Here is a 20,109-nt window from a genome sequence, read left to right as displayed (position 1 = left end):
TGTTGAGGAGGAAGATACACAAAGGGTAGGGTTTTTTTTAACGTTTATTTATTTTTTAGAGACAGCATGAGAGGGGGTGGGGAGAGAGAGAGGGGGGGACAGAGGATCCAAAGTGGCCTCTGCACGGACAGCAGCCAGCCCGATGTGGAGCTTGAACTCAAGAACTGTGAGATCATGACCTGAGCTGAAGTCCGATGCTCAACCAGGCGCCCCAAAGGGTAGATTTTTTAATAGCCAGAGAAGATTACAGAAGTTACTGAAGGTAAAAGAAAAAAAAGCATAATATGTAATCTGCTTTAGGGTGGGGAAGAATAAATGTGTTTTGTTTGATAAGAAGGAGAAGCAATGATCGCCAACACAATTAAATACTTCGTCATTACGAAAACTTTACTGTTCAGTACCATGCCTAGACAGCAAACAGCGAAAACAACAATGTTAAATTTTGCTCCTTTCAGAAACCTCAAGTTCTATCAAAACCATAAAAGAAAATGCTTCCTTTAGACAAACTATATGGTATAATGGGGGAAAACATGAGCTTTATAGGACAGCAAATCTAGGTTTGAATTTTAGTTTTGCCACTTAACTGTTACTTTGGGCAAGTCCCTTATCGCTTTGAGCTTTAGTTTTCTCTTCTATACAATGGAAATCATAATGGTTATCCTAAAGGGCTTTTGTGGGATTCTTGTAAGGTATCTAGCACAGCACATATAGCAGGTATATAGCAGCACATATAGCAGGTATATAGCAGGTCCTCAATAAACATGAGCAGCACTGTGACTGTTTATAGTGCAAATTGATGCATTTGTGTGTCTGTGTTAAGTCAAGGTGTACCTTATGGCATGTATGTTTTTGGACATGTAAACTTGAGCCTACTTGATCTGAAGTTAATTGGGCATTTCAAAACAGAAATAACCCAGGAAAAGACAATGTGTAACATGATACTCCATGGACGTTTGTCTCTTTAAAATAAAGAAACGCAGTAAGTTTTGAGTGTGTGGGCATTTGTGTAGGGTAAATGCTCAAATAAGAAGCTAGTAAGTTTTCTTTAGTAACTAACCTGCTGTACAAACTGTCATTCAAATACTGCCTTACGCTTTATTTAAAACACTGAAAACCCCCTCTGACTTTATTTTCTGCTTGGATTTTTTTCTGTAGAAAAATACACAATTGAATTAATTTCAAGTGTGTTTGTTTGTAAACCAGCCAAATATTTCCTTTTAAATACTTGAGCTCTATGTTAAATATACACACATGGTTCTTAGCACATTATGTGTTTTCAGTAATAGATTTCATCCTTTTATCCTTTAATGGACTTTTAGTTCCACACATATTAATATGTCTCCTATGTCCATAATAAATGAAAGTTTTCCATTTCATGCAGGTTCTTCCAGGGGACCCAGCCCCCTGACCATGGGAGCCCAGGACACCCTCCCTGTTGCAGCAGCATTTACAGAAACAGTCAATGCCTACTTCAAAGGAGCAGATCCAAGCAAGTAAGCCTGGGGCTTGGTCCACTGGATTCTCCAAACTTTATCCCATTCAGTGGGGGACACCCTAGTTATAACTATTTCATTCCTTATCCTAAAACCAAGAAAAAAAAATTGGTTAACAATAACAGCATATCTAGAATGGAGGAGAAAATTTAATTAGAAATATTAATTCATTGCTTTTTTAAAAACGTGCCAAAGGACCAAAAATCTATTATCTTACTATCCAGAAATCTCTGGTTCAGTTTTGAATGCAAGTTATAGACAATCCTAACCCAACCACGTAGACAGTGAAAACACTTGTTATCTCACAAAAGTAAATGTCTAGATCATGTCTTTATTGTCTTAGTTTGTAATGGATCTGAATCATTCACATACAAGCTGAAACATGGTACATTGGAATGAGAACCTGGAACAAAACACATGGCTGTGTTCATAACACAGAGATTAGTAAGAAGACAGGTTATATGTTATCTATACGAAGTAAGGAGAAATTGGCCAAAAAAATTATAATCACGGCAAAGTAAACTCTTGAGAAAAATTCACCACTCTACTCTGTAATTCCATGAGCCTGATTTCACTTATTTCAGTACATACTGAAGGTGGACTTGACCCGAATGCATATATAATATGATTAAATATTTTGCCTTTCTATAAGGAGTTCCATAGATAGAGTTCAGGAAGTTTATGGATTCCCTGAAAATTATACCATTTATCTTATGTGTGTGCATAGTGTGTTTGTTCATAGAGAGGATCTACAGCATCCATCAATTTCACAAAAAGGTTTATGATCCAAAAAAAAAAAAAAATTAAGAGTGATTATTAGTCTATACTGAAAACAAAAGACCAAAGTCAAACTGACTTTCAAGTGTATCACTAACACAATTCCAGGTCTGAATGTGATGGGTAAACAAAGGACAAATCTAAGTGAGGAAAGAATTGCTTTTTATTTTTTACTTATAAGGACCAGGACTTACAAAACCTTAGTATCCATGGAAATAAGAATTAGAAAAATAATAAATGTTAACACAGGACCCTAGACTATTTATGAAAAATTTTGAAACAGTGATAATTAACTATAATGAAAACTTGGATCTCCACATATATTTTAAGTGGGAATTTATATGAGTAATTGTGATTCCTCTTTACACTTCAGAAACACTAGTTTTTTTTAAGTCTAAATCTAACAATATTATGCTGGGCAACATGATTAGTAACTCTACCTTAGGTGTTCTATCTAGCCAGCGGGATCTATCAACTTCCCTAAATGTTATGTCCTTTTCAACAACATTTAGATTTTCTTCTAGGCCCAGACTATTGTAGAAAAACAAACACTATGGACTCTGGTGTTTTAGTCCATTTGGGATGCTATAACAGAATACCATGGACTGAGCGGCTTCTGAACCACAGAAGCCTATTTCTCATAGTTCTTGGGGCTGGGAAGTCCCCAAGACTTCCCAAGATCAAGGCTCTAACAGACTCAGTATCTGACCAGAGCCAGCGGCGTCCTGGTTCATAATAACCTTAAATGGGGGTGGGGGAGGGAAGCTAGGGAGCTCTTCGGGGTTGCTTTTATAAAGGCACTGATCTCATTTATGAGGGCTCTACCCTCGTGACCTAATCACCTCCCAACAAGCACCGTCATATTGGAGATCAGATTTCAGTATATACATTTTGGAAGAACACACATATTCAGCCTGTAGCACTCTGGTTTCCCCCATGTCTTCTCTCCATCTTCAAAGCAGGATGGTAATTTGCCACATCCACATATCAATAGGAATTAAAAACTACTCTTACAGAGTATGCATTTGAACTGTTAGAGCACTTAAGCACCATGTGCTTAAGTTGTATACATACTTCATATACACATACTTGTATTTCTGTAGACTCTTCTTTGAACAATTTGTATAACTTTCTGTAATACCAGTTCTAAGGATTATACTTATTATTGACTGACCTACCTATACCTTAGAAAGCTCAGGCTCATCAGACTTGAGAAAAGTGGGAAAAACACACCTTTAAAAGAATAAGAAAGAGTAAAAAGTAGTCAGGAGAGATGTCTATACCAGCATGAAAAACACTGGGAATCACCCAAGAATGAATTCTCTTTTGTCTGCTTACTCATTGGCTTTCATTCATTAATGTATTCAGAGAGACCTAATTGGTGGTAGGAGAACTTCCATTTTTGCCCCCTAAAATCTGTTGTCAAAATATCACTCCTCTGCTCAAACCCCTCCTGTCTTGTTCAAAGCAAAACCCTAATGCTTTAGAATAGTCTATGAGGCTCTACATTATCTGTCCTTTGGGACCCTTCCCCCATTTCAGCTACCACCTCTTTGATCTTGTCTCCATCACTGGCGTTCTTATTCACTCCACTCTACCCACACTGGGTTTATGGCTGTTCTCTGCCATTTGGCCAACCTCATCTGCATCTAAGGGTCTCAGCATTTGTTGCCCTTTCAGCCTGGGTGAAATTTTCTCCAGCTACCTGGGTGATTGCCCCCACACCTCTTTCAGGATTCTTCAGCAGATTTATCAGAGCCCTTCTCTGTCCACCCTATGCAAATAGCAACATTTCTTCCTACTCACTGTCAGCTCTTTCTCCCAACCAACCTCACTTTCTTCCCCCCGTCCCCCATTGTCCTTCTCTCTAATTAACGTGCTGCATGTTTTCAGTGTCCACTGTCTGTCTCTTCCCCCACCAGAATGAGAACTGGGACTTTGAGCATTTTCTTCATTCTTATATCCTCAACACCTAAAGCAGGATCTGGCACAATTGTTGAATAAGTTGAGTTGAATGACTCCCCTAGTACTTACAGAATGGCTGCTATGTGCCTGCCATTGTACTAGACAGGGGTTATATTGGTGATGAAGACAGTTGATTTGGAAAATAAGACTTGTGCATACATATAATACAAAGTCCACTGTAGGAGAAGTGTAGTTATGGTGCAAGGGGGGGCTAAGAAGCTTTTAATAATCTTCCTTAAATCCTAAGGAGTGGTGTAGTAACCTACCAGTCACTTTGTAGGTCTGTGCCTATACCAGCTGGATTCTTCATCCTGTTTCAATTTGCCCAGCACGCTAGAGCACGTATGTGGGCAGGTGTGCACCTGTGATGCTGGTATCCATGACCTTGGCATTCCAGTGATGTGGTGCTTGAGCCAAAGCAATATTAGTGTTTTTCTTATGTCCTTCCAAATTAACTGAGTCTTTGACTCTTAAACAATTGCATATACTGAGTCTGTTTTCAATTATATTGCCATAAGTAGTTGCTGTATATATTGCATTATTGATAGATGGGAGATTCAATAATTTCATTGAAATTATGAGATCCGAAATTTATGAACAGATCATGAAGTGACATCCTTCTAAATTTAATTTCAGCTCCAGGCAGTGAATCATTTTAATTGCTGCTCCTTTGTTATTCACTTTCAAAGAAACAACCCAAGTTCAAAACTTCTATCCTGGGGTGAGCAGGGGAGGAGGAGGAGGAAGTCAAACACAGCACCACATAGAGAAATGATACAGAAAAGGCATGTGGACTTGCTTTTGCCTGTGGTTCCTTCTCATCCTGGACCCAAAGCCTTCCCCATTTGCTTTCAGACCATATATTGGAAACAGAAATCTACCACTTTAATTATTATATAGTATGATATATGATCCATTTGAGTATAGTTATACTCTTTCTTGGAGTATTCAGAACACCTGTAATAGGCATTTTGATACCCGGGTCTTTCTCGGTTGCTCATAGGCAGAGAACTCCTTGACTTCTGCTGTTGGCTGGGGAAATACATCTCCCATTATCCACTCCTATTTGAACAACCCAGGCACAAGGGGTTAAGTCTTTATTCCCCTGGAAATAAACATGTTTCTGTGTTATGTGCTCTCCTTCTCTTATCATCATATTTCAATTATTTATCTAAGTGTCTGCCTCCCCACTTAAACTGGAAGTTTGGGTGAAGACCACGTCTGTCCTGTTTCTCCCTGCCCATTCTAGGGCACTACATAATAGCTGGTACACTGCATAGACACTCTCTATATAATGGATAATGTTAAGTGTATGAATTTATTTTAACATTTTATTGAGTTCCTACTCTGCACTAGATTCTGTGTAATTTGCCCCCCAAGACATAGCACTCGCTTTATAATCATGGGTAAGATATGTGCAAAAAAAGCTACAAAACTGTTTTAAAAAAATACGTACATCTATCCAAGGAACCTATACAGGAAAAACTAAGGAAGGCCGAATAAACAAACTATTAAGGAAGGCTTCAGAAAGGTCTGCCTTTGAACCGAGTCTTGAAACATGGAAAGGAGTTTGCCTAGTACCCAAACCAATGAAAGGGCGGACAGCTGCACATGCACAGAGGAGACTGTGGGCTTGGTTATCAAAGCAGTGCATGAAAGTCATGTTTATGTGAGCCTTGTACTTCTTATGACCTCACATATGTCAAACTCACACACTTCCTAACCAAAATTGGCCAGCATTTCTGTTGGATAGCTAACATGGTACTGCCTGTGGCAATAGGGAGAACCCAGTTTAGAAGTCACTTAGCCAGGTGACCTTGAAATTTTGCCATTCTTGACAAATGTTTCATTTGTGGGGATTCTCATGATTTCGAATTTTGTTCATAACATGAGTTTGTTAATATTTCCATATTGCCGTATTTTCGATTTCCATAATTCAAGCTCACGTGCAATGTCGCCACATTGCATACTGATAAGAACAGTCGTTAAAGTTAAGCAAATATTTTCCTTTAGTGAGTATGAGTTGAAAATATTCATTTTGTGTAGAAAATTTCAGATCTGGAAATAGATACTGGATGAGTTAATAAGTCAGTAAAGTTCTGAATGGATGAATCACTAAATCAGCAAATAAATTATAAATCTGTGACAGTTGACATGCAGTACAGAAATGTAATATACATGAAGAAGCTTGGTGCTTCTTTTTTTTAAATTTTTTTTTAATGTTTATTTATTTTTGGCAGAGAGAGAGAGACAGAGCATGAGTGGGGAAGGGTCAGAGAGAGAGGGAGACACAGAATCCCAAGCAGGCTCCAGGCTCCAAGCTGTCAGCACAGAACCCAACACTGGGCTCAAGTTCAGGAACTGCGAGATGATGACAAGAGCCAAAGTCGGAGTCTCAACTGACTGAGCCACCCAGGCTCCCCTTGAAGCTTGGTGCTTCTTACATTGGTTTATATTCACTACTTCTTTCATCAGCCGTGCAACACCATGAGCCCTTTGAAGACGGGGCTGTTTTGCTGATTTTTAAATGGCCTCCCCACTCAAAACAAACAAACAAACATTACATGATTAGGAGTCAATAAATGTTTATTGACTAAATAATGCCACTGCCTCCCCTCACTGACTGGCTTTCAAAAGAGAAACTTTATCCCTCACCAAGACACCACTTACACCTCATTTTGAGCAACCTGGAAAAGTCACTGAGCAGATCCCTTACCAATTGAAAAACATTTCAGCCATTGCTGCTGACAACAATGTACTGAGGGACGGTAGGTACTGAACTCTGATTTAACAAATGCTCTGACTAATTATTGTTTTCTTCTGAAGTTGTGAAATAGTATTCTGCACATCCACATGTTGAAAAGCATTGAGAATAGACTCAGCTTAAGGGGAAGTCTGGGCTCAGCCCCAGTAATTAATGCAAGGTTTATGTAGCTGAAATGCAGAAAAGGAAGACAGCAGAACTGGCATCCAAAGTGGGGAATCGACAGTACTCTCCAGAAGAGATGGATGTGCAAACTGCCAGAAACCAAAATTTTCATCCAGAGCAATGCAGAATTATGGATGACCATATCTGAATGACGGGAGAGAAGGGGAACATGGCTACCTTAGGAAGCTTTCCTGCCCTCCACCTTTGACCTCAACCTGGCCTTATACATAAGAGTCTGTAGCAATTCTTCCCATAAGCTATTTTATGCACCAAAGGCCATCTCCCCTGAGACACATGTGTCTCAACAATCACAATTTCACAGCATACAAAATGACTACGGGGCAAATGGCGCTCCCTGTGCTCAGATGTTGAGCTGAGTTTCCATCTATTAATCTCAATTTCCCTAGAAAGTACAGTCCTGAACTTAAAGTTATAGAACTAGTACAAGGGTAAGTTATCCAGATGTAAAGGGAAGTCGTAAAGAAGTTCACTCATTTTAAATATTTACTGTTTCCTAAAGAAGAATAATCCTTTTGAGGTTTCTGCTTCTGGCCAAAGTGTCGTAACAGGGACCGATTTATCTCTTTACCTGAAAATGCCTTGAAAGTGGACAAAACATGTGAACAATGATTTGCCAGACCCTGGATCTGGGGTAAAGGACAGTGACCCCTGAGAGGTGAGGTGTACCATATGAATGCCTAGCTTTCTTCCTTAAGTGTTTTCAGACATGATACGGGGAAGCCCAGCACATTCCCAGCTGTTTACGAGGAGGTGTCTCACCGAGGCATACTCCACAGCAAACTGACTTGGGGGTGGCAGAGGAAGCTAATGGCCACGTGGTGGGTACTGCAGGTCACCATGCACTGCAGAAGCTGGCTGTGGAGAAGGAAGGTGTGCATGTGACAGGAGACTGGAGCCAGAGAACCCACCTACATTGCAGGATCTGGGCACTGGGGCAGCCCAGACACATGCACTACAGGGGCCAGATGCTGGGGAAGCTGCCTGTACCACCAGGCACTATCAAAGCCACGTGGGCTACAGTACCCACACACTGGGGATGCCACATGCTCTGCAGAGGTCCCACACACAAGCTTCCGGCACCGCAAGAGCCTGGCACCAGGTATGCCCTAAGTACTGTGGAAGCCAGCCTAGCAAGTTCCCCGGGAACGGGGAAGGAAAGATCTCTTTTTCCTGCAATGTCTTTTTAGCGCCCTCTACTGACAAAATTTAACATAGTGCCTGCTGGCAAAGAAAAAGTATATACAAAGGGCTCAATAATTTTCTCAGTGCAGGCAATAAAGGGTGAATTGGAACTACATTGATTTTATATAGAAATTGACACCATGATTTTCAATTTCATATTGAAGTGCAAAGGGACTACAGAAGCGAAACAATTTTGAAAAAGAAGTTGGTGGATTAATGCTACTTGATTTCAGTGTGATCCAGTGATTCTCCTCCTACATTTATTTGCCAAGAGATATGAGAGCATATGTCCATACAAAGACTTGTACAAACATATTCACCACAGCTTTATTTGTAATACTTAAAAACTGGAAAGAGTCCAAATGTTTTTCAACAAATTAATGGATTAAAAAACAAAACCCCTGTGGGCTAGCCATATGCTACACAGCAATAAAAAGTCATGAACTATTGATGCATACACTACATAGATGAATCTCTAATTACAGAGTGGAAGAAGCCAGATGAAAAAATTACATACTTTATGATTCTGTTTACATGAAATTCTAGAATGTGCAAACTAATAGCAGTGTCAGAAAGCTATATTAGCAATTGCTTAGGGATAAGGAGAAAAGCAGCAGAGAGGGATCACAGAAATGTGTGAGGCAACTCTTAGGGGTACTGGGTATTTTCCTTAACTTGATTGCATGAGGGCTTCACAGGTATAAAATATATAAAAAATTATGGAAGTTTACACTATAAACGAGTGCCATTTATTATATGTCAATTGTGCCCCAACAAAGCACTTTAAAAAAAAAACAGTTATTCTTCCTTTCAAATTATTATCTTATTGTGCTAACTTGTATGACTGATTTTTACAGTTTCAACCGAATAGACATGGGATAAATATACAGTTAAATGGAAGCAGGGAGTTTACCTCTTCAGTACAGAAAAGAACATATTCAAGACATCAATCATGTTACTGAGAACTAAAATAAGACCCAGTCAATAGTGTGATAATGTTGAGCGTTTGATTTTATTATCTTCAAATATGTTGCCAAAGATTCAGAAATCAGAGACCAAAATAACCACCAAAATAGGTGATTCTATTGTGAGGTGAACAGATAGATATTTCTACAGAAAGAGAAAAGCTGCATTTTTCTTACAGTTCAAAAGCACATTCAACAGATGGCGACTTTTTTGGATAAGTGTTAACACAAACCTTGCATTCTCAGGTCTTGGAAATGATTTAGTAGTTGACAGCAGAATTGTTTAAGAGCTTACCTTGTGTCTCTCCTGCTATTGTACTATTGTTACATAAATCATTTCTTTTTCCCAACTGTTTTGATTCACAGCTTATTGACCTGGGCTTCCTCTCTCTCTTTCCTCTCATGTGTTTTGATATGCCAGATGTATCGTGAAGATTACTGGAGAGATGGTGTTGTCTTTTCCTGCCGGCATCACCAGACACTTTGCCAACAATCCATCGCCAGCTGCTCTGACTTTTCGGGTGATAAATTTCAGCAGGTTAGAACACGTCCTGCCAAATCCCCAACTTCTCTGCTGGTAAATATATTTTGCACAAATTTTTTTAGAGATGTGTGTCGCTTAGCACTGGATACTTAGATGAAGGATATACCTTAGCAAGAAAATAGCATGGTAGAGAAATTGCCGCTACTCAGATATGTTTGTAGATTCAACCCAGAAGTTTGCTACCTGTCAAAATCTTTTGTGTATAATCGTGTGTAGATGCTTATATGTATTCTAACGGCCAACCATCTCAAGGGGCTGAAGAGACATTTAGAGTAATAAAATCTGTATCAGTGACAGTTTGTTTATTCATTGCCTGTTTACTTGCCATCAGTAAACAATGGATGAGGAGAGTGGGAAATAAGCCCAATAAAAGGAATAAAATCCATTTGTTGTCTTAGCATCTTTTAAAGTCAAATGATAATTGAACTGTGAGCTCGTCTTCACATGAGCTTGAAGTCTTTTTCGTGAAATACATAATTTCGCAGTAATGGTAATTGTTTTAATGGAACTGTACATGTATTCAAAGAGGCTAATGTGAATTTGTTTATATAAATATGCTATTCACATTTTCTAACTGTTAAATCTGAACGTGGACCTATCATACCTACATGCATGTGGGTTCACACAAACATACACGTGTATGGAGCTATTAAAAATGATCAACTATACGAGTTAATTACTGGCAATGAATGAGACAAAAAACTGTCATTCTTGACAGCTTCTTATCATTAAGTCCTGATATTTTACTCAAAAATCTCTCTCTAAAGTGGCCATTTTTTTCTCTTTACTGTGACCTCCCTGTCCAAGTGACCACTGTCATTTTCCTGGACCACTGAAAATGCTTTCCTTCTTCTCTTCCTGCATCCAAGCTTGCCCCCTTACTGCATTTTTTACACAACAGCTGAGTCACTTTCTGTGAGGTGAATCAGGCCATCCTCACGTATAATCCTCAAGTGGCTTTGCATTGCATCTGTACCTGAATGCAAACTTGTTACCACTGCCTTTGAGACCTAGAGTCGTCTACCCTTGCCTGCCTCTCTGTTATCATTTCCCACCGTCCTGCCTCAGAATCCTGGTAGCTCCAGCCAGGCTTGCCAGGCTTAAGAACAGGCTGGGATTTGTGTGCTTGTTTCCTCCGCCTCCGATACTATTTCTGTCCCTCTTCACCTGACCCTGACTCACTCTTCAGATTTCAGCTCTGCCTTGTCTCCCTGGACCATTCCACTCCTTTTCCACCCCCAACCCCCATTCTTAAACCAAATATGCCCTCTTGTTATTCCCTCTCAAGGTATCCTTTTCTTTCCCTTGTTGCTCTTGCTAGAATTAATAATTATATATCTGTTTGTGTTTCTTCATTCATCCATCTCCCCCACTAGACTGTAAAATCCATGAGAGAACAGAACACATCTCTTAGTTCACCACCACATCGTCAGTACCTTCCACTACGCCTGGCATCTAGTACGGACTTAACTAACATTTGTTCAATGAATGAACAACTCAACTATCATTTAAAGAATTTAGTCAAGCTGGGTATTTATGTAGAAATAGCTAAAGGTTGTCGGTATTTGGAATTTAAGGACCAACATCATTGCTTTCTTCACTGAGACTTGTTCACTCAGTGGTGACAAAACAGTCACAGATCTGTCAGGTGACTACCAAGATCACCTCCTCCTCTTTGGTCCTTGTGATGGTTTAACTGGCAAACTTGATTCCAGGTTTACAAGTGTGGAAATATATGGTCACGCATTAAATGAAAAATAAACGTAAAGCAATCAAGACTGGAAATCAGAAGCTTGTTATTTCACTCTCCCTCTCTGTTTTTGACGTTCACATTGAGCCAGTTAATTTTATTTGTCAAGGTTCCTCCGTCTGAAATTAGGAGTTAGGTGCCATCATCTCACTGGTTTGTTTGTTAATAAGACGAGTGTGGGTGTTACAGTTTTTGTTGCATTTTTAGGCCATTATGTGGCCAGGTTTTTAATCATATATGCAAGAGTTTTATACTTATATTAATATATAAGTCCTAGGAATTGAATTAAATAACACCCTGAGTATGTTTTTGCCTGACACAATATTATGTAGACCCTTACCTTACTATTATTATCTGCTAAAACAAGAATAAAAAATACTCATTTGGACCTTATAAATTCTAAATATTTGATTATTGTGCCAGGGCTGTGATTGGTAACTCATGGCCATGTAGCTTACGTGGGTTTGTTATGTGGGACTGCTCTAACATCACTACTACCAGCCCTAGTTTTTAAAAGGCAGCATAAGCGAGTATTTTTCTCGATCACAGTACAAGCCTTTTAACATCTATTGCCTTAGACCAGCCAATTCTCTCATTTATGTGTTCTGAAAGACTTCATTTAGGTTCGCAGCTTGGCACCTGAACACCTTTGGGTTTGCGACCCCTTGACAGGGACCAAATTGAAGTTTACTTCTACTTTCCCATTATGAAAGGGGTTTGCTTGTAAAGAATATTCGGGAACAATCGTGAAGCCAATCATGAGACTAAAGAATTCTCAAGACTTCTTGAGCATTCAAGAATCGCCTCTCCAAGTAACTGGCATCTCTATCTGATTGACAAAGCTTTCTTGAATATTTATTAAAGCAAGTTCTCTGAGGAATTATCATAGATATATGACTTAGCTTAATTTGTTATTAAACTTAGAAAATACATTTCTGTAAAAAATAGTGTCATTGAAATTTTCCCAACTATTCAGATCTGCTTAGTACAAATTAATGACATGTTACTGGATATTCATTCTGTGCCTCTATTTTGGTACAGTGGGAAAGTATGACCTACAGTATACTGACTTGGGCTGGCATCCTGACTGTTCTTATTAGTTGTTACCAATAAGCAAATCACTTAATTTCACTGACTCTCTATCACTCTTATCTCCAGCCTCTGGGTAACTTGGATGCTCTTAGGTAATACAAGTTTAGACAGCCTTCATCAGTATCCTCAGCTCAGCTTACCCAGGGGCAATGTCTCAGGGGCCGGGAATCTTTTCCATCCACATCCTACATGCCCACAGTTGTAGAGCTTTGTTTTTGTTTTGTCCTCAACAACCTATACCAGGGCCCAGCAGAATTCACATGGGTCATGCTGAGACTGAGCCCCCCACAGCCACTCCCTCCTAACAGATCAGTAGCAGTTTTAAAGCCCTGATGTTTTTTTGACTCATTCTCTTAATTTGTTTGACTTTTGGAGGCTGGATCATACCAACTTACTTCTGGCCTGCCTTCATCACTTTATTACTGTCATCCTTCTGTCTTCTTAACCTCTAATTTCCATTCAGTAAGTGAGTTGTATGTCAGGTTACTGAATTACTTGGGCCCTCAGTTTCCTTATTATGTGAAAGTGAACAGAGGCTGCTCACACTCTTGACTGATTTCATTTGTCATTGAGACAAGCATTTTCAAGATACATTGGGTGACTGACGTATGGAGAGACACCTGAGCAAAGCTAACAAATCTTTAAGAACACGAAATTCCTGGGGCACCTGGGTGGCTCAGTCAGTCGGGCAACTGACTTTGGCTCAGGTCATGATCTCACAGCTTGTGAGTTCGGGCCCCGTGTCAGGCTCTGTGCTGACAACTCGGAGCCTGGAGCCTGCTTCGGATTCTGTGTCTCCCTCTCTCTCTGCCCCACCCTTTCTTGCTCTCTGTCTCTCAAAACTGAATAAACATTAAAAAAAAAAAAAAAGAATACCAAATTCCTGAATTCATCACGACTACATTTCTTTATTGTAACTACCATGATTATTATCATTTAAATTCCAAGACCATCTTGTAAGTGCAGTGACTATTTTCTGATCTGGATGCTCTCAGATAAAATACCATGGTAGTTTTAGGATCACATTTTTCTCCTCAGTTGGAGATAAAGACTGTGTTTACATTTGGCCAAATATTTAACTCAGTAATTTCTGAGAAACTACTGTTCACGTCAATTAAAAAAAAAAAAAATCAATGTACCCAGCTCCTTGATTGCATTAACTGACTAATTCAGAGGAAACTGTGGTCATGTAGAAAGAGCTATTAAGTTTGGGTTAATAAATAATTCACTCTTTAAAGCAACCAGTTATCATCAGGATTGGTTGATATTATTGGGCACTCACTGAAATTCGTAGCAATACAATCATACTTCCTTATGTGTATTAATCTCTTAACATAATACCATTCAGAACTGCAGTTGTACTAAAGCTATAGTACTGTTAGTAATATGATCTCTATAGATTGTCATAGATGGATATAGAAATCAGATGACACTTTGCTAAGATGCTTCTTTGAGTGGATAATATTTGTCACAAGATGCGACTCAACAATTTTTTTTTCCCAACTGAATAGCGATAACACTCAAAATGATGCCAATACCAAGGAATTCTGGGTAAACATGCCAAATTTGATGACTCACTTAAAGAAAGTGTCGGAACAAAAACCCCAGGCTACGTATTATAACGTGGACATGCTCAAGTATCAGGTAAGCCTATTCATACAGTCAGGGTGTCTCTTCCACATTATAATTGTGTATTCTAATATGCCTAACATTAAATAAAAGAAAATAAAATAACATTCCTTTTAATCTAACTTAAAAGCTATAATTTATAAGAAAATAGAAGCTTAAAAGGCTACTTGGAGATTATAAAAATGAAATTGCAAGAAATTTCAATAATTGAGATTGAATCCTATGAATTTTAAAGCCTGTGGGATTTTTCTTTTAAGCCTCCATCCCATTTGTCATTAAGTGAACCTAGAAAGCAGACAGAATTCACCTACTGCAACATGAGGTGGGTGTAAAGTATTAAAGTGTAGGCAAGAAACTGAATTCTGGAATTAAGTCAGCTTCCTACTGGCCACTGACTTTAGACACTTAATCTCCCTGAACCCCTGTTTCCTCATCTGCAAATAAGGATAATAGTGATTCCTACCTAGATTTTTTTTTAATTAATTAATTTATTTATTTATTTATTTATTTATTTATTTTTATTTACATCTAAGTTAGCTAAAATATGGTGCAATAATGATTTCAAGAGGAGAATTTAGTGATTCATCACTTACACTTAACACCCAGTGCTCATCCCAACAAGTGTTGTCCTTAATGCCCCTTACGCATTTAGCCCATCCCCCCCACCCAAAACCCCTCCAGCAAACCTCAGTTTGTTTTCTGTATTTAAGAGTCTCTTATGGTTAATCTCCCTTCCTGTTTTTATATTATTTTTCCTTCCCTTCCCTTATGTTCCTCTGTTTCGTATCTTAAATTCCACATATGAATGAAGTCATATGATATTTGTCTTTCTCTGACTAATTTCACTTAGCATAATACCCTCTAGTTCCATCCACGTTGTTGCAAATGTTAAGATTTCATTCTTTTTGATCACCAAGTAATATTCCATTTTATGTATATATATATATATATATATATATATATATATGTATATACATATATATATATATATATATACCACATCTTCTTTACCCATTCATCCATCGATGGACATTTGGGCTCTTTCCATAATTTGGCTATTGTCGATAGCGCTGTTATAAACACTGGGTGCATGTGCCCCTTTGAAACAGCACTCATATCTTTTGGGTAATACCTAGTAGTGCAATTGCTGGGTCATAGGGTAGTTCTATTTTTAATTTTTTGAGGAACCTCCATACTGTTTTCCAGAGTGGCTGTACCAGTTTGCATTCCCACCAGCAATGCAAAAGGGTTCCTCTTTCTCTGCATCCTTGCCAACACCTGTTGTTGCCTGAGTTGTTACTTTTAGTCATTTTGACAGGTGTGAGGGGATATCTCGTTGTGGTTTTGATTTGTATTTCCCTGATGAGTGATGTTGAGCATCTTTTCATGTGTCTGTTAGTCATCTGGATGTCTTCTTTGGAAAAGTGTCTATTCATGTCTTTTGCCTATTTCTTCACTGGATTATTTGTTTTTTGGGTGTTGAGTTTGGTAAGTTCTTTAAAGATTTTGGATACTAACCCTTTATCTGATATGTCATTTGCAAATATCTTCTCCCATTCTCTCGGTTGCCTTTTAGTTTTGCTGATTGTTTCCTTTACTGTGCAGAAGCTTTTTATTTTGATGAGGTCCCAGTCTGAGGACTGTCTTTATTCCATTGGATATTCTTTCCTGATTTGTCAAAGATTAGTTGGCCGTACGTTTGTGGGTCCATTTCTGGGTTCTCTATTCTGATCCATTGATCTGAGTGTCTGTTTTTTGTGCCAGTACCATACTGTCTTGATGATTACAGCTTTGTAATACAGCTTGAGGTCCAGAACTGTGATGCTTCCAGCTTTGGTTTTCTTTTTCAGGATTACTTTGGCTGTTTGGGGTCTTTTCTGGTGCCATACAAATTTTAGGGTTGTTTTTTCTGTGAAGACTGCTAGTGTTATTTTGATAGGAATTGCACTGAATATGTAGATTGCTTTGGATGGTGTAGACATTTTAACAATATTTGTTCTTCCAATCCATGAGCATGGAATGTTTTTCCACTTTTTTTGTGCATCTTCTTCATTTTCTTTCATAAGCTTTCTATAGTTTTCAGTGTATAGATTTTTCACCTCTTTGGTTAGGTGTATTCCTAGGTATTTTATGGTTTTTGGTGCAATTGTAAATTGATTTCTTTCTGCTGCTTCCTTACTGGCATATAGAAATGCAGTTTCTGTATGTTGATTTTATATTCTGTGACTTTGCTGAATTCATGGATCAGTTCTAACAGGCTATTCATGGAGTCTTTGAGTTTTCCACATAGAGTATCATGTCATCTGTGAAGAGTGAGAGTTTGACTTCCTCCTTGCTGATTTGGATGCCTTTTATTTCTTTGTGTTGTCTGATTTCTGAGGACTTTCAACACTATGCTGAATAACAGTCCTACCTAGATGTTTTTATAGGTTGTTGTGAGGGATTAATAGCCTAATATATTTCAAAGTATTTGTAAAATATAAGTAGCCCTAGGCCTGCCGTTTTGTTTTAAAGTGAGCTCTGAGGAATCCCATTTGTTGTTTAGTTGTGGTCATACTGTTTTCCAACCATCCAAGGTATTGGGTGGGAATCACAGCAAGCATGTTGTGGGATTGCCTTAAAATCTCAGCATGTTTATTTTTTGGCCACCAGGAGCATCCAATCAAAAACATACCTGTACAAATTCAAAAAGCACTTGCCACTGGGTAGAGGAGCCACTGTGAAGTCAAGAACTACCACTGAGATAGAGGGCAGAAACAGGCAGGGAAGGGTCAGTCTGCTGTGCTTTTGATTTACCTTATATAACACATTTTCAAAGCATAGTTCATTTGCAGAGGCTTGTGCCGCTAAAAATATTTCAAGTATAAAAACTTATAATAGTTATCTAACTAAAGTTGTCATTGAAAGCCATGTCTGTCATTTTATAAAAGAACCCATATCTGGGCTTGTTTCTGTAGCAACCACTGCTGCCTTCTGAGCTCAACCTGCCCTCAGGCCCCTTCCCCATGGTGTCCCTATGTGTGAGCAATGCTAGGCCAATAGCCAGCTGTTTATTGTCTTTAAAATTGGCAAAACTCGTACTCCACACAAAAAAACTGGAAGGGCATGGAACGCCTGGGTGGCTCAGTTGGTTTAGCGTCCGATTTTTGATTTAGGTTCAGGTCATGATCTCACTGTTAGTGAGACAGCCCCATGTTGGGCTCTGCTTGGGATTCTCTGCCTCCCTCTCTCTGCCCCACACCAGCTCACACACACACACACTCTCTCTCTCTAAATAAACTTAAAAACAAAAACAACTGCAAGGGCATAGACGTCACCCACACAGACCCTGCAGTATATGTATGTGTGCTGGTTAAAGAAGTCTCCTAGAGTACCATCACAGTGAACAATCGAGACATAATAACATTGTGAACTCACTGTGGACCCAGAAATCAAGTTGGTATTTTTGTCTTTAGATAAGACAATATTGTTGGTTCTGCAAATGTGGCTTTTCCTTGGTCAAATTCATCGTTGATTCTAGCTAGAATTGACAGGAGACGGTAGAATGTACCCATTCTAATTAGAGGACCTGGGTTCAAGTCCTCACTCTGGCAGATCCCAAAGGAGTAATAATACTCTGCTTTGTCTAACTCGCTGGTATGTTGTGAAGAGAAAGTACGAGAGTATCAGCAGGTAATCTGTGTGAAAACACTAATGCTTTTACTAAGTGCTAGGCACTATGCTGACTGTTTCACATAAAATATCTTCGATTTCCCTGACAACTCTAGGGGTGGATATTATTATTATAATTCCCCTTTGGCAGATGAAGACATAACTAAGGCTCAGAGAGGTTTAGTGACTGGTCCAAGATCTGCTTGTAAGTAACAGTCAGAACTCAGATCCAAGACTAACTCCTTGGCCTCAGCTCCTAACCAGCTCCTAAACACCTCCCTAACTGACCTAAAGTGCATTGTAAACTCTAAAGTGCTATGGAGATTTTATGTTTTTAACCTATAACAATTTACCTGTAGCACCCATCTCTCTTTCACAGGGCACCCTTCACAGTGATAATTTATTGAGGGCTCATTTGTAAACAGCACTGACAACATTGTGACATTTTATAGCTAAGAGTATCCCCATGGGAGATAGTCAGAGCTTCTAGCTTTGTCTCAGATTAGTGGTCAAGTCTTAAATATTCTCTTTGCTATCGTTTGGCAAGGTGTCTGCCCAGGGCATTCAGTCCACACCCCTGAACCTGGCAGTGAACTGGCGGTGTGAGCCAGCAAGCACTGACCTGCGCATAGATTACAAATACAATACGGATGCAATGACAACTGCGGTGGCCCTCAACAACGTGCAGTTCCTGGTCCCCATAGATGGAGGGGTAACCAAGCTCCAGGCCGTTCTCCCACCAGCAGTCTGGTAAGGAGACCCCAGTCCCCTTCCTCTTTACCAATGGGCTCTTTCTGGGCAAAGGGATCACAGACTTCTTAGCATTTGTGTTTCCTACAGGAGGAGATCACAGCAGGCCTATGTGTCAGGGTTCAGAGCAGGAAACAGCAACCATTCTGTTCTGTTATTTTAAGCAGAAAATGATTTAACACAGGGATTCAGATGCTCACACGATGGTGGAAGTGCTAGAGGAATAAGCTTTAGGCTGGATCTCCAAGAATGTTTCCCAGAACACTGCAGAACTGGCCTGCCAGGGAAGCTGCTACCTCGGCCACAACCACGAAGCATAGATACCAGGAAGCTGCCCATGGAGCCATTGAATTCAAGAACTCACTGCTGTCATGTTGATCCAAGGATAAGAAAGTTCCTACCGGCACTGCCTTAACTACTCAACACTCACAGAACTGGAGCCTGGGCTGTATGGAGCACTTTGTTAGAAGATCCCCACATCTCAGTTGGGTTACTGGCCAGCAGAAAACAGCCACGAAAGTGGCAGGAGAATGGCCTCTGCCTCCCTTCTATCCTCCAAATCTCAAGCAGTGCATGTAATTGGTAGACCCTAACATGCATCTAGGACCCTAACTACAGGGGTGTCTAAGAAATGTAGGGTTTTGTTTTATAGCCTTCTGAGCTATAAAAAGACACCACTAGAGAAGGTATGGGAACAGATACTGAATAGACACTGCGTACCGATAGCAGTTGTTAAAAAGAACTTGTTCTCTTAGAAAAAATTACTCTAGTTTTTCCATGTGATTCTTAGAAGCAAAAAGGAGAACATTAAAAAGAAAGTCAGCCATATGATAGCTCCAACTTAAGTTACCTGAATTAATTGGTTAACATTTCTCATCTGTGTTTTCAGTAGCTGTGTCAAATAACTGCCTGTCTTCTACATGTTTTCCTATCTGACAGTGTTGTGGCTAGTTACAATAAGGAACAGAAAAAAGAGAGAATTATAGATGGATGGATAGATGGATGCATGGATGGATGGATGGATGCATAGATAGGTACGTAGGTAGATAGATAAAGCATAAATTGTAGTTAACATTTTCAAGATTCATTTTTTTAAGTTAGCCTTATCTAGAAAAAATATGGCATCCATTAGACAAAAACCTTTGCCTATGCAAAAGCCTTTTACCTATTTTATTTTTAGGAATGCTGAACAACAGAGAATATTGTGGAAGATTCCTGATATTTCTCAGAAGTCAGAAAATGGAGGTAATGTCATTGTAGGCTTATTTTAATTAATATTTAAGGCTGAAATAACTTTCAGGTATTAGAAAACTATTAGCAAAAATACACTTAGATTGAAAACAAGCAAAATATTTCACTTC

The 20,109-nt window shown here is 39.1% G+C and overlaps 1 protein-coding gene across 23 annotated transcripts in view; it reads left to right on the top strand.

Moving 5' to 3' along the window:
• SGIP1 (SH3GL interacting endocytic adaptor 1) overlaps window positions 1-20,109 on the top strand; it is a 201,186-nt gene that overhangs the window by 174,309 nt on the left and 6,768 nt on the right. For all 23 annotated transcript variants that reach the window (XM_060624194.3, XM_060624208.2, XM_060624215.2 and 20 more), the window contains 5 exons: window positions 1,382-1,493; window positions 9,754-9,909; window positions 14,230-14,362; window positions 18,546-18,748; window positions 19,929-19,993. In XM_060624194.3, the coding sequence (XP_060480177.1) occupies window positions 1,382-1,493; window positions 9,754-9,909; window positions 14,230-14,362; window positions 18,546-18,748; window positions 19,929-19,993 (669 nt within the window). The remainder of the gene's footprint in view (window positions 1-1,381; window positions 1,494-9,753; window positions 9,910-14,229; window positions 14,363-18,545; window positions 18,749-19,928; window positions 19,994-20,109) is intronic.

The sequence above is a fragment of the Panthera onca genome, chromosome C1, assembly GCF_046562875.1.
Source record: "Panthera onca isolate mPanOnc1 chromosome C1, mPanOnc1 haplotype 2, whole genome shotgun sequence".
Lineage (NCBI taxonomy): Eukaryota > Metazoa > Chordata > Mammalia > Carnivora > Felidae > Panthera > Panthera onca.
The sequence above is the reverse complement of the archived record's forward strand: the minus strand, read 5'-3'. Positions and strand labels throughout refer to the sequence as shown.